A 13,455-nucleotide genomic window follows, 5' to 3' on the forward strand; every position below is an offset into this window, starting at 1 on the left:
AACGGAGCACGCAGGTAACACGGGTTTCTACGATGAACAGACTTCAAACTTCCTACTTCCCGAGGCGACTGCACCGTCTTTCTCTCCACGGTTCTTCCTCCTTTCTTCTGATCACCAATGTGCCACAGGGCTTATTTCTCTCTCACTAGAGGTCGAGACAGAAAGTGCGATTATCATTCCATGATCTCCACACCTTTACCTTTGCCCCCCCTCCTCTCTCTCCTCCCCCTGCTCCTCCCCTCCTCCTCTCTCTCCTCCCCCATCCTCTCCTCCCCCTGCCCCTCCCCTCCTCCTCTCTTTCCTCCCCTTGCCCCCCCCCCTCCTCTCTCATCCTCCCCCTGCTCCTCCCCACCTCCTCTCTCTCCTCCCCCTGCCCCTCCCCTCCTCCTCTCTTTCCTCCCCTTGCCCCCCCCCTCCTCTCTCATCCTCCCCTCCCCCTGCTCCTCCCCACCTCCTCTCTCTCCTCCCCCTGCCCCCCCCCCCCCCCCCCCCCCCCCCCCCTCCTCTCCTCTCCTCTCCTCCCCCTCCCCCTGCAGGGTGTGTGTGTGTGTGTGTGTGTGTGAGTGTTTGTATTTTTGGTATATTTTTTCTGTGCAATTAAAAGTGACTAGTTCACACATTTCCAGAAATCACATGGGCGTGATGCAAAGTCGTTGTCGGAATTAACCTCAGAGAAGACATTCCGATGAGAGGTGGGATGCAAACCTCTACTTCTGAGGTGCCCAGTCAAGGTTATCAAGTTTTCCTGGGCGCAGCAGACTTTTAAAAATACCAGCCCGGGTCTCCTCTTTGTCAGGAAAACAATGACGCTCAGATCAGTGACATGCTGTAAACGGCAACAATGCTCTTCACTCAGGACAGACTGCATTCTTGGGGCTAGGCCAAAACCCTGAACCAGTCGGCAGCTGATTGGTCACAGTGTGTGATGATCTCATAGGCTGCCATGACAGACACAGTGCCAGTCATGCCACTGAAAACAGTAATGATCCTCGGGTCTCCATGATCCAACGCTGCTTGGGATGGGCAGCCGAGGATACCGTTCTTGACCTGGCAGTTCTGTGTAGCGCTGCATGTAATGATGTGCAGTTGCTGCGCTGCTGGCAGCTGTCAGATGGCACAACTCACCAATCGGATTACGAAAGGGAACACTTTACAGTTGATGATAGAATAGCCTAATATTATCATAATAAGTTTTGTACTTTCCATCCTGGCCAGCCACGTTGAGAAAATGCAAAGACCATTTTCCATTTATCAATGGCTCTCTGGAAAGCAGGTATTCATTCTTAGGGAAAGCAGAAAACTTTTGCAAAAAATAGCAGGGATTCTTATCCGAAAAATATCAAAACTATTTATTAGGTTCCTACCTGACATTGATGCTTATTATAAAATATGCAATGCCATGCTTAGCTTCAGACCAGACCAAGTTCAGGTAGGGATGTGTTGGAGGTGATTTTATTGAATCCTATGTGGGACTGGATTTTTTTTCCATGTAATTATATCTCATTGATAGGTGAATGTAAAAATTGTATCTAGTCTGAAGGCTAAATTAGAAAAAAACTTGGGAGGAAAATAAGAATCACAACCTGTCTTTACTGTCCAAAGATCATGGATACAAATTAAGACTAGCAACAAAATAACATTTGGGTTACAGTGGAGCACCACTTACACAGTAGATGAGAATGATTCACTGTTTGGCAGCTGCAGAATGCATTTGTGATAACAACCACCTGAAACACAAAACAGACCAATCAAATACTGATGGACACTTATTCTCAATGTAGAAATAAATTGATAATATTGTACCAAAGATAAAAATGCTTCTGATATTTGTTGCAACAATAAAAAGAGAGATTCAGTCTATCAACACCTTTTAAGCAGCACAACGCAGACAGACGAAATAATTCTGCGATGATTGTTTTGATTTTAGGGAGTGAAAAACAATTTGAGTGATTTGCTGACTGTGGGTGAGAGCGTCCTTCGTCCCACTCATGTGCAGCAAGTCAAAACAAAACATGAGACGTTCAAGCATTTTGAGAGTGTGAACCATCCACTTTGATGACGGGAAGCACATTTGGACAGGTTTTTGAAAACAGGAATTGTGGGGGTTTACCGAAAGTTCTGTTAAGTTTTGGGAAAAAATCTGACTGTTTTCGGTAGACATGCCAGTGCCATGATAAAATATTCCATCAACATCTTTGCTTTCTTATTTCTCCATGTGACCAAGGACTTAAAGACCTTGGAATCTTGCACAGATTGTTTTGCACATTGCACATGCCAGCAGATATCACTGAAGTTCAAATTAATTTTGTGTCTATCTTGACATTCCTCGACATAATGTAACCCCCCACCCCCCATGCCAACATTTCACCTCACCCCTTCCACCCCCACTTCCAAGCATCTCATGCCCACACGCTTACTCCCCTCATATAAGCTGGTTTCTGATCCCGTCACAATACTTGTTGGAGAGAAGAGGATTGTGGCTTTTCTAAAACATTCAGTTCCCGCTACACCAGCGTACAGCTATGACTTCAGTCGGAGGCCTCATGGGACTTTGGATTGTTGCACTGCTGACTCTTCATGGAGCAGGTGTTGGAGGTAATTTCTTCAAGATTCTAAGAGTGTTAACATTTGAAATGCTGTCAACCTTCATGTTTGATTTCCACAGACACCCAAAGAAACGCTCTCAATGAGCCTGACGTCCCTTTCCCGCCCGCCGGTCCCACGGCTCAAAACCTCGCTGCCGTTTGCCATCAGGGCCAGGGTCGACCCAGATACACGGCCAGCTTCTTCCCGAGCTCCGGAGCTAGTCACTTCCGCCGCCGTGGAAACGCCATCAACCGCCTGGAGTCGTGGTACGGTTTGTGCTGCCGTGGACAGAGTCACCAGGTCCTCTGCTGCGTCCAACAAGCTGTGAGTCCCTGACAGTGAATCTGTGATTATTAATGTTTCAGAAGATTCATTCAAAGATTTGATTCAAGAAATCAGTTTAGTTTAGTAATTTGAGTCATAATGCACGACGGATTGTATTTATGGCCTTGGATAAACATATGAACCTCAGGTCTTACAGATCAGCATCAGTAGAGAGGCAGATTAAAAGACCAATGACCAAAAAATTTTAAAAGAAAAATCTATATCTTTTTTTTAACACGGCAAGGCAAATTAGATTGCTACACTGATATAGGCTACACGAAGGGACAGATTGAACTGCCTCTCTCTAGCTGATGTGACATTATTATAATTTATCTTGCAGTGGAAACAAGCTCTGTCTCAGTTCTGTGTGGAAGAGTATTCCACCATGACTCTCCCGTATGAGTGCTGTGAGGACAGAGGAGACGCACGGTGGACGTGCTTCAACAGCGAGCTGCCAAACCCAAACTACAGCCCGACACCAGGCTACACTGCGCCCCAAGTTCCTGAGGAGCCGGGATTCACCTTCAATGGAAATGCCTGCTAAAGGTGAAAAAAGAACTTAGTGTAATAATGTAAAAAAAAAAGAAAAAAAAAGTACACGCAATGATAAACAAAAATGAACATAACCATTTGGTAAAAGTATAAGAAACATTTTTCATAGCTTTGATGTGGAAGATGGAGTTAATGTGTTTAGCCCATTTGGACAAGAAAAGAATATAGCATGATCAGTCAAATATGGGAGATAATGTTGAGCTGATGCTTTGTATTTTTCTTTGTCTCTCGGTTTATCAGAAGAAGACAGGACATGCTGGTTTGGCTTATGCTGTTTGAGGACAATAAAAGCTCAATGTAGTTTTTTATTTTGTCAGATCTATATTTTAACCCAGTTTTGTAACAGGAAACACAGTGCATGTCCAAACGTTCATTTTAAAAAGGGTGAAAACTGAAATACAAATGTGAATTTTGAAACAAGTTATCAGGTCATTTCAATCCCTGCACCAATGTTATAAAATGTTCACACATGTAATAAAGCAAAGTCTCCACCACGGGTCACTGTTGCATCTAATATTTTTGGGTGAGTGACAGTTTGATTCTGAGTGAACTGCCCATCCTGAATGCAAAGTCACTAATAAACTAAATTACTATAAAAATATCACAACTTAATTTCCTGCTTGGCTTCAAAATAAAAGTGTAACACACACATACAGGTGTTGGTTTGTTTTGTACTGTATGACATGACACAAGTTTAAATGATCTCCACTTAATGTATAATTTGAGGCGGTAGGTTTATTTTTAAATATCAAACAGTTATTGTTATTTCTTACTTTGCAAAATGTGGTTTTAGATCACAATCTCTTAAAATTCAGTTACCTCCTGTGTAAAAGTGTAGGCAGTTATTTAGATGCTTGATCATCATGCAATATCATCACTTTTCGTGACATTACTTTTAATGTTTAATTTCGGTGCCTTTTTGACTTTTGCGCAGCATTAATTCAAATTCCAATGTCAAATAATCCTTAACAATATATATTTTAATACATACATTTTATTATATGATTTTAAATAAAATAGACAAATGCTATAATTGTCTATTATTAAGGGCTGGTGTACTCAATTAAGATCTTGATAGTCTATTTTTTGGGTGTTGTTGTTTTATTGTGACATTGCGTTTTATTCTGAAAGACATTTTTACCGGATGTGCTGTGCTTGCTCTGAAGGCAAAGCTGCCGCTGCCGCTTCCGCATTGCTTCCTTGTTTATTAGTTTAAAGGAAAAACTGAGTTTTTATAGAAGGGAAAACGTTCGAGTTTTCTCACCGTGGAAACTGAGAGAACTCCCCCACAAGTCTGCCGGGTCAGTGGGCTGTTTGTTTGTTTGTACGTGTGTGGTGTTTGTTATTAGTTTGACTGTCTTGGATTAAGTTGGAAAAGTTAAAAAGTCGAGTTAGCCGCTAGCTCAATCGCCTCAACGTCGTTAAGTGTCGCAATCCCAGACACGCCGAGAACTAATGCGGTGACTTGTTTCAACACGTCGCACTGGTGTTACGATCCCCACTTACATTAGACAATACGATTCGCTCCCTCCATCAGCGGAGCAGGTCAACGTGACTGGAGTCAATATTTGTGGCATGAAGTCATCAGGAGTGTCTTTTTGATAATGAGCAGCACTTTGTCCTCACAGGTCCCCGCCGACCTGAAGCGACGTGTCTCTGTCTCTGTCTCTGTCTGACCAGCAGAGACTCGGGCATCTGAGCTTCTCCGCGTCCAAGTCGAAGTTCAGCCCCTGCTCTGAATGGCCACAGCAGCAGAGGAGCCTCCGGGGCTGCAGGGCCAAGCCGGCAGTGAGTACTCTGTTCACACACACGAGCTTCCATTGTAGAGGAGAGGAAACTGTGATCGTTCAGTCACAAGGTTGGTTTCTGTCACTCACTCAAGTGATACAGATCGGTGGTGGGAAGCAACTTCAGGACGACTCTTGTGTGTTTCCATCTCCCCCAGAGAGAAATAAATTGTCCTTTTTAATCCTCAACACTTGTGGTTTGATTGTGCATAATTATTGTTTTCCCACCAAAACGTAACATTTTGTGTCATATCTTCACTAGAACATTTTATAAAATATGACGGTCAGATGGAGATGGAATTAAATCTGAATACTTCCCTCCACCACTGATACAGAAACAAAGCACTGGCTCAAGTTTTTGATCCTGTGGATGAATGTGTCTTCAACAACTCAGCAGCTTATTAGTTATCAGCTTAGTCATTATTAAAAGTTAAATACACAACCGCGTGATGATGGGTGTAACCTTGTACATGCAAAAATGTTAGAGTCTAACCAGTTGTCAGTTTATTAGTTTATTTTATCACCTTGCGTAGATAAAGTGGTCTAATACCTGGATGATAGTTATCATTTTGAGTTTTTGTTGGACTTTTAGAGAACTGTTGACTGAACCTTATGATCATTTTGGAGGTTGTGGCTTGTGGTTCTGACAAATAGTATTGTGTTCTACTGAGAGATGTTTCTAATATTTGGTTCACCCTTATTTCTAAAAATCCCAATAAATCCCAAATAAAATGACATCTGAGTGTAAATGGACGGCTGGAAATGGCCCCAAAAATAAAAGAAGCTCAAGAGCAAATGATCCCCTTTTGTCCCCAGTGTAGTTCAAGCTCCAAAAATGCGTATTCCTACATTTCCCATAACTCAACCGTAACATATTATTTTTAGACCCTCCTAGCTTGATGAATACCCTCAGCAAGGAAACATCACACACCCAACTCTGTAAGAAACAGTTTTCGTTCAGCCTTTAAGATGAGATAACCCTGACGACATCATCAGGGTTAATTTTTTTTTGACAAAGCTCCTCGAGCATTTTTTACTGGATGAACAAATACTCAGATGTTAATAATTTACATAATCTCAAAGTAAACTGAAAAAAGCAGAAAGACATCATGCACCATTATGTTGTTTCATTTTTTTAGATTGAATGTTCCTTAAAAAGACAAAAGTGGACTATTTGGCAGTCAAGTTGACTCCCAGGAAGATAACGTTGTGTTCTGGAGTTCAGCACATTTGTTGGTACTTTCACTTTAATTGGAATAGCATATTATCTGATTCCTCCGATAACATGCAAAGACCTGCAGAGTGATTCTCCTGAGGAGACTGTGTTCTGTCAAGTGCGTCTTCGTGCTTGCACCAGAGCTGAATGAGAACTGTTTTCTGGTTGTGCTGTTTGATATTTAATGAATACACAGTGTGAGAACTGCATTTGTTGGAATAATTCATTTGATCTTTTCTCCCTGTGTATTTTCCTGTATAACTTGTATGTGTCCTTCTTTTTTCTTACCGCAGATTCGACCGGGACTCGTAAAAATGCTTATCCAGAGGTAAGAAAAAAAACCTGAAAGATGTTAAGAGGAAATGCGTAATCCCGTGAGTTAGGAAACTCACATTAAACATTTAGCTGACGCATCGTCTTTTCCTTCCTCTTTGAAAGGTATTGCTGCAAACTTGCAATTAATCTTTTTTTTTTCTTGTACAGGGTGGACCAAGCACGAGCATGTCTCCGGCCATGAAAAAAACAATTGGCCATCGTGGAATTGATACCACTGGGGAGACCACGTACAAGAAGGTGGGAGATCAGCTCATCACCGACTAACGCACATTAACATTCTCTCACTTAAGAGCTTCAAATAATGAATATTTTATTTTTGGTGATCTGCCAATTATCTTATTGATGAATCACTTCATCTATAGAATATCAGAAAATTAAAAAATTTATAAAAACAAATGTCCATCATTATCAGCCAGAGGTGACATTTTCATATGTCTCGTTTTCTCTGCTCAACAGACCAAAACTCAAAGACATTCAGTTTATAAAGATAAATTTGCTCAAAGCTTTTGCTTAAAAGATTGGATGATCATTAATCAGGTAATTTCTCTTTCTTCCAGACAACCTCGTCGGCCCTTAAAGGTGCTATCCAGTTGGGCATCACGCACACGGTTGGCAGCTTAAGCCAAAAACCTGAGAGAGACGTACTGCTGCAGGATTTTGAGGTGGTGGAAAGCATCTTCTTCCCCAAGTAAGAATGAGATGAGATCTACAGTACCTTTATTTTAACCCCCAGTAGGGGGACACCTTATACTCCCTTACCCTTCTTTTTTTTAATGCTGTGTAATCTTGTGACTCTTCTGTCCTTTTCTGGCAGTGAGGGCAGCAACCTTACACCAGCGCACCACTACGGAGACTTCAGGTTCAAGACATACGCCCCGATCGCCTTTCGCTACTTCAGGGAGTTGTTTGGCATCCGGCCTGATGACTACATGGTATTCTTGTTTACTCAGCGACTGTTGTACTCAGAGATGTGCAAAAAGTTTGCAGTAGTAAACAGTAGTAGAAAAGTTCTGAAGAAAAGGAGAGAGCTTTGAGTGACTGAGTAACTGGAAAGTAAAAAACTAGTGGTGGAGCTGCTGGTGATGTAAAGGCACAGCTCACTGTTGATTTGACTTGTAGTCTGGTTTTGTCATCACGTGTCTAACTGCTGTGCTCCGGTCTGCTTGCAGTATTCTCTGTGTAATGAGTCGCTGATTGAGCTGTCGAGCTCTGGTGCCAGCGGATCTCTGTTCTACGTCTCAAGCGATGATGAATACATCATTAAGACGGTGCAGCACAAAGAGGCAGAATTTCTGCAGAAACTGCTTCCAGGATATTTTATGGTGAGTTTTATATGAGGGGCTGCAAGTGCAAATATGGTATCTAATAATTCTATATTTTATTCATCATGTCATCTCTCAGTTTACTTTATTCAGCCACTCATTTCACTTCCTAGTCAATTGATATTAACGATGTTTTTATATGTGACCTCATCCTCTTTCCTCCTCTAGAACCTGAACCAGAACAGGCGCACCCTATTACCAAAGTTTTATGGACTCTACTGTGTCCAGGCAGCGGGTAAAAACATCCGTATTGTAGTCATGAACAATTTGCTCCCGAGTGCAGTGCGAATGCACTTAAAGTACGACCTAAAGGGCTCCACCTACAAGCGACGGGCCTCAGCTAAAGAGAGGGAGAAGACTGTTCCCACATACAAGGACCTGGATTTCATCCAGGACATGCCTGACGGGCTGCGACTGGAGGGGGACAAGTTCAGTGCAGTTTGCAAAACCATTCAGAGAGACTGTCTGGTGAGAACTATAGAAAAATAGATATTGTTGAGTTCAATTTATATAAGACACAAAGTTTCAGTTCAGGTTAATCTTTAATTGAAACATTACTGATTGATTTCATATCAGCTCTTGCAGAGTTTCAAGATAATGGACTACAGCCTTCTGGTAGGAGTCCACAATGTAGATCAGGCCTGTCGAGAGCAGCTGAGCGAAGAGGCGGTGGCAGCGGCCATGGACCAGAGGAGGCCGCAAGGCCAAAAGTCCCTGTACAGCACTGCTATAGAGGCCATCCAAGCAGAGGCAGGGAGCATGGGACCAATGGACACAGAGGACCAGTGAGTGATAGGGTTTCTGTGGTCACAGACTCACCACAATCAAGTGTTTACTGAGAGGCACTTAAATTTGATTTCTTTTTGTTTTATTTTACAGAACTGGAGGAATACCAGCACGAAACACAAAAGGCGAGAGGCTGCTGGTGTACATTGGCATCATTGACATCATGCAGTCCTACAGGTGAAACAGTAGATACACATATCTACAAACTACACACACTGTGCCTGCATGACCCAACCGTAAAAGCGGCTTGATGGCAGCAGCTTCAGCTCTCCATCTGTTTCTATACATAATTGTGTTCAGCCATGCGTTTTGGCATCAGCCGGAACCCAAGATGCTACTACTGTGGCTATGGCGGTAAAAAATAAGAATCTAGACTTAACCTTAAGAGTATGACACTACAGGGTCTGTAAAGACGGCTGTATTGATTAACTGATTAGGTATCTGTTGCGTCAGACACGCATGAAATGGATAGCTAAAAAAAACCACCTATGTTTGTTTTGTGTCTTTTATAGAAAATGCAGAGAAAGGCGACATGTATGTAATATGCGTTTCATGTATCGATTTTCAGATTAGTGAAGAAGCTTGAACACTCATGGAAAGCTCTGGTTCACGATGGGGTAAGGTATCTCGATTAGCCTTGGTTATTTTTTAAATTTAAAGAAACAACAATAACCAGATGGTAAATTGTAACCATTCCTTCTTTTCAGGATACTGTATCAGTTCACAGACCAAGCTTTTACGCAGAACGATTTCAGAAGTTCATGTGCAATATAGTCTTCAGGAAGATCTCATGTACGTATGCACTGAATTTGTCGATGAACATAGATATGTTCCTCAGTCTCACTTTATGGGCTCTTATTTATCACTGTTCGTTCCTGTATCTAGTGAAGACCTCCCCATCTAAGAAGCGCAGAAAAGCAGCTGGCGCTGGGCCTCTACTGTTAACACAAACCAGCAGCAGCAGCAGCAGCCAGCAGCATTTCCTCCAGCGTCAAGTCAGCTCTGACACCAGAGAAGACACTGATGGAGACAATGGTGAGTATTGGAAAAAGGAGAAGAGGGAGGTTTTGACTGTAGTATGGGGGGAAGCAAGTTATGTGTACCAATAACCACAGAGATTCAGTCTTGCGGCATGTATCAGCCCGTGAAGTTCTCCTTTCACAACACATTACTAACTGTTTTCCCACCCTTCTTCACCCAGTCTTGCATTCAGGTCGTCCTGACCTCCTCCCAAAGGCCTTACCACACAGCAATGCTGTTGGCAACGCTGCCGAAACCACCATTTCCTCCGCCTCCTCCTCCTCCTTGGTAAACCCTGGATTCACTCCCACAAGTCAGCCTGTGACTAACTCTCAGGATATAAGCAGGTCAGTGGGAGTGGATTTAAACAGCATGTTGAGTAGAGCTCTGGAGCACAGCGTCCCCAAGAGGTAAGAGGGAAACGTATGCTTGAAGATTAGTATTTTAATGAGAAAGCCTCAGCAGTAACCAGATTTGAAATTCACTTTTAACTTCTATTGGCTGCAGCTCACCGAAACCATTTTTGACCCAAGTGCAATTATTTGAGGTGTAGACATGTAGTTGGTACACAGACTGGGAGGGATGGCTGCATGACAGTATGAAATAAGTCAAATAGGCTCCTCTGGAAAGTCAGCATGCATTCTGCTCTACACATCTTTAGAGCGGACAACATCTGGAAAACATGTCATGAAGATTAAAGCTAAATTAGAGTCTTCTTCAAAGAAAATCTTACAAGCCTGGTTGACTAATTTACCTGTCTTTGTTTTTTTAGAACTCCATTTGTGTCTCTCGATGAAAGTTTTAGTGCTGAGGACGCAATCTCACTCAGTGACATAGTTCCTCACACAAGCAAATGTCCTGTAAGTGGAATTTCTCATCTTACTCAGGCTTCTCTGTGACACTTTTTAAAATGTATTTTCTTTTACTCACGCCCAGTGGTTTTCTAACCAGGTTTGTTGCTTTCGTTTACAGGTATAAATGTGGGGGAAGAGAACAGGATTCAAATAAACCTGAGACAAGCTTGGAGGATGTTACGAGCATGGATGAAATGTTACAACCCCTTGGTGTCATTTAAGGTACCCAAAATTGTATCAAGTGTATCAGCAAGACCAACTGGGACTTATATATATATATATTTTTTTGTTGTTAATATTTTTGCACTTTGATTTCCGAATCTCAATGTGGGATGAGCATGTTAGTAGCTTGTGTTGTTCTGACACTAGTAATTGTGGGTGTATTAAACGTCATTATTAATCTAAAAGGAATTGCTGTTTGTTGAAGGTTGTTCTTGCCCCTGATGTGCTCAACTAAGTTACTAAACACGAGGACTTATTTGAGAACAAAACTTCTCTATTCAAGCCCCAATTATTTAAAATTCATTATCTAGTTTTCAAAATGAATTCCACATTTGTGTTTACCACATTGCTGTAGCACATCCTCATGCATATTTTGCTGTGTAAGTGTCAGGTGACTAGGAAACTCTTCCTGCCATATGTTTAATGTAGACACTAAAACACAAACTGATATCTGGAATGGGAGCACAATTTTAAATGATAGGGTTTTCCTTTTTTTTAAAGCAAATACTGTATCCGTACATGGTAATCTGCAGTTTTTAAAGCTAAAAGAGAAGTCATCCTCAACCTGTCTCTTTTTAACCAGCTGTTCTAACGGACCTGTTCTTCTATAGAGACTGTGAATTGTGTTAATTTTTAAAGACTTCTATTTTATCTTTTTTAAAATTCTTTACTCTGTACGATCTGATGTCAGTCTCAGGTTTAGTGTGTAGACGTCTAATGACCAAATGTGACCAATGAACTGATACACAAACGGTGACCTTGGGCCTGTTTCACGAAGTACACCGAGTAAGTGGCCTAAATTCGGCGTGAACCTCGTCTGAGGTGAGTGGTTGCCGTGGTAACCAATGGCACTGACCAAGCCTGCAAGGAGCATTTTATTGGAGAAATCACGAAAATATGAGAATAACTAACTAATTTATTGTGTGACAAGTAAAAAGAGCACGGAATGACTTTATTACAAACTTGTGGAACAATCACTTTTTCCATGAGAATTAATGATATTGGAAATGGTATTAGTATTAGTATTTTGCAGTATAACCAGTGTCTCTCGTCAGTGGCAGTACTTGCTTAAATTTACTGTTGCTTGTCAGTTGCGCCATTTTCAAAATTGTATTTTTTCATGTCGGTTAAGTGCAGTCTTATGTAAATATTTAATGTTCATCACTACAGCCATAGAGGACATTAGGTGAATATATATATATATATATATATATACCCCTGCCATATACAATCATATATAGGTGTTGATTTTACTGTATGACCATCTTGGAGGCTGCAGTTTGTGGTGCTGTTGATCTGTATCCCGTTGTCCTGACAGATGTTTTCGTCATGTCTATCCCCTTTACTTCAGTGAGGATAGAGTAAATAACAAAACACATCTGTGTAATATTACTGCAGTGCCTTAACCTAATACATTAGCAACTGGGTGCATATAACAAGGAGACACGGGGCCATTGATGCATTGATACCATGTGTTTTCAGAGCTGCAGATACAGACATGCTGATGTGCACCATCATGTGTTGGAAAATTAAGTTAGTGAGTGCTTCAGCAGTTCAGACACACATGCCACCTTAAAGCCAGTGAGTTTTAGAACTACTCTTCTTTTTGCTTCTTGGATGATGTTTGTGCATTTTGGTGTTTTCTATGTTATATTCTACATTTTAACATATTAAACATCTTGTAAATTAGACCACGAAGAACAGAGTAGAAAGACTTGCCTAAGTGTTTTTGTCAGTTCTTTAGGGTGGAATGTGAAGTCCAGGACAAAATGTAGGTTGGTAAGAGTTTTTACTTCGGTGGCACCGCAGGGTTTTTTTCCTGACACTTTTTCTATTGAGTGTCATCTGCTGCTAAAAGTTTGAGAAAAAACTATGCATTAAGTAAATATATGCATTATATACATTCCACATTAGGTTGCTTAGAGAGTAGAAGGCCTGTATATTTTCACATTGGTTTATAATGTATTGAATTTATTGTGATGCATTCTTGTTCCTCCTTTTTGTATGCATGTGGTGCATTTACTAATTCCTAAACATTCTTTTTTTAAAATATTAATTATATTGTTAATATAACTTGTATTGCTGAACATTCTCCAGTAACGTACATTTTCACCCTATTTCATATTAAATTCACTGTTCTTGATTTGCTGATTTTTCATGTGATTGGTTCGAAATGAAAAACTGTCGTGCACAAGCTCGTCATTGGACCGGTAAACCAAGCACAGCACAACGGAGCCGGTCGTGTCTCAGAGTTCTGAGATGAGTTATTCAGATTCGTCCATATGAAGTGTAGTGAGGCTGACAACTTTTATATTTTCATTTGGAAAATATGGTGATGGCTGCCTGATATTGAAGAGTAGGACTTCTAGATGGACAATGTGCTCTTGTAATGTGCTTCACTATAACTCAAAATACAAGCCTCTTTTGCTATAATGTTTTACAAACAATAT

General features: G+C 41.2%; 2 protein-coding genes across 5 annotated transcripts; both read left to right on the forward strand.

The window, feature by feature from the left end:
- The first annotated feature begins 2,413 nt into the window (after positions 1-2,413).
- Positions 2,414-4,113, forward strand: LOC118291702 (extracellular matrix protein 1-like). 3 transcript variants are annotated; one of them, XM_035620096.2, is made up of 4 exons: positions 2,429-2,595; positions 2,666-2,910; positions 3,251-3,456; positions 3,703-4,113. In XM_035620096.2, the coding sequence occupies exons 1-3, from the start codon at positions 2,523-2,525 to the stop codon at positions 3,452-3,454; spliced, it is 522 nt and encodes a 173-aa protein (XP_035475989.1). In that variant the 5' UTR covers positions 2,429-2,522; the 3' UTR covers positions 3,455-3,456; positions 3,703-4,113. The 3 variants fall into 3 exon arrangements, with proteins under 3 accessions (XP_035475990.1, XP_035475988.1, XP_035475989.1); XM_035620097.2 differs by having other exon boundaries at positions 2,414-2,586; positions 3,251-4,113; XM_035620095.2 differs by having other exon boundaries at positions 2,427-2,595; positions 3,251-4,113.
- A 503-nt stretch (positions 4,114-4,616) lies between these two features.
- On the forward strand, positions 4,617-13,148 carry LOC118291691 (phosphatidylinositol 4-phosphate 5-kinase type-1 alpha). Of its 2 annotated transcripts, none has more exons than XM_035620074.2 (16): positions 4,617-4,763; positions 5,091-5,250; positions 6,759-6,793; positions 6,949-7,038; positions 7,359-7,489; positions 7,616-7,733; positions 7,971-8,123; positions 8,292-8,591; positions 8,700-8,908; positions 9,003-9,086; positions 9,478-9,526; positions 9,617-9,701; positions 9,795-9,944; positions 10,111-10,339; positions 10,702-10,789; positions 10,902-13,148. In XM_035620074.2, exons 2-16 carry the CDS (start codon positions 5,202-5,204, stop codon positions 10,905-10,907), a joined length of 1,776 nt encoding a protein of 591 aa, XP_035475967.1. In that variant the 5' UTR covers positions 4,617-4,763; positions 5,091-5,201; the 3' UTR covers positions 10,908-13,148. The 2 variants fall into 2 exon arrangements, with proteins under 2 accessions (XP_035475967.1, XP_035475968.1); XM_035620075.2 differs by having other exon boundaries at positions 10,111-10,276.
- Positions 13,149-13,455: the final 307 nt, after the last annotated feature.

This window comes from Scophthalmus maximus, chromosome 22, assembly GCF_022379125.1.
Source record: "Scophthalmus maximus strain ysfricsl-2021 chromosome 22, ASM2237912v1, whole genome shotgun sequence".
NCBI classification, from domain to species: domain Eukaryota; kingdom Metazoa; phylum Chordata; class Actinopteri; order Pleuronectiformes; family Scophthalmidae; genus Scophthalmus; species Scophthalmus maximus.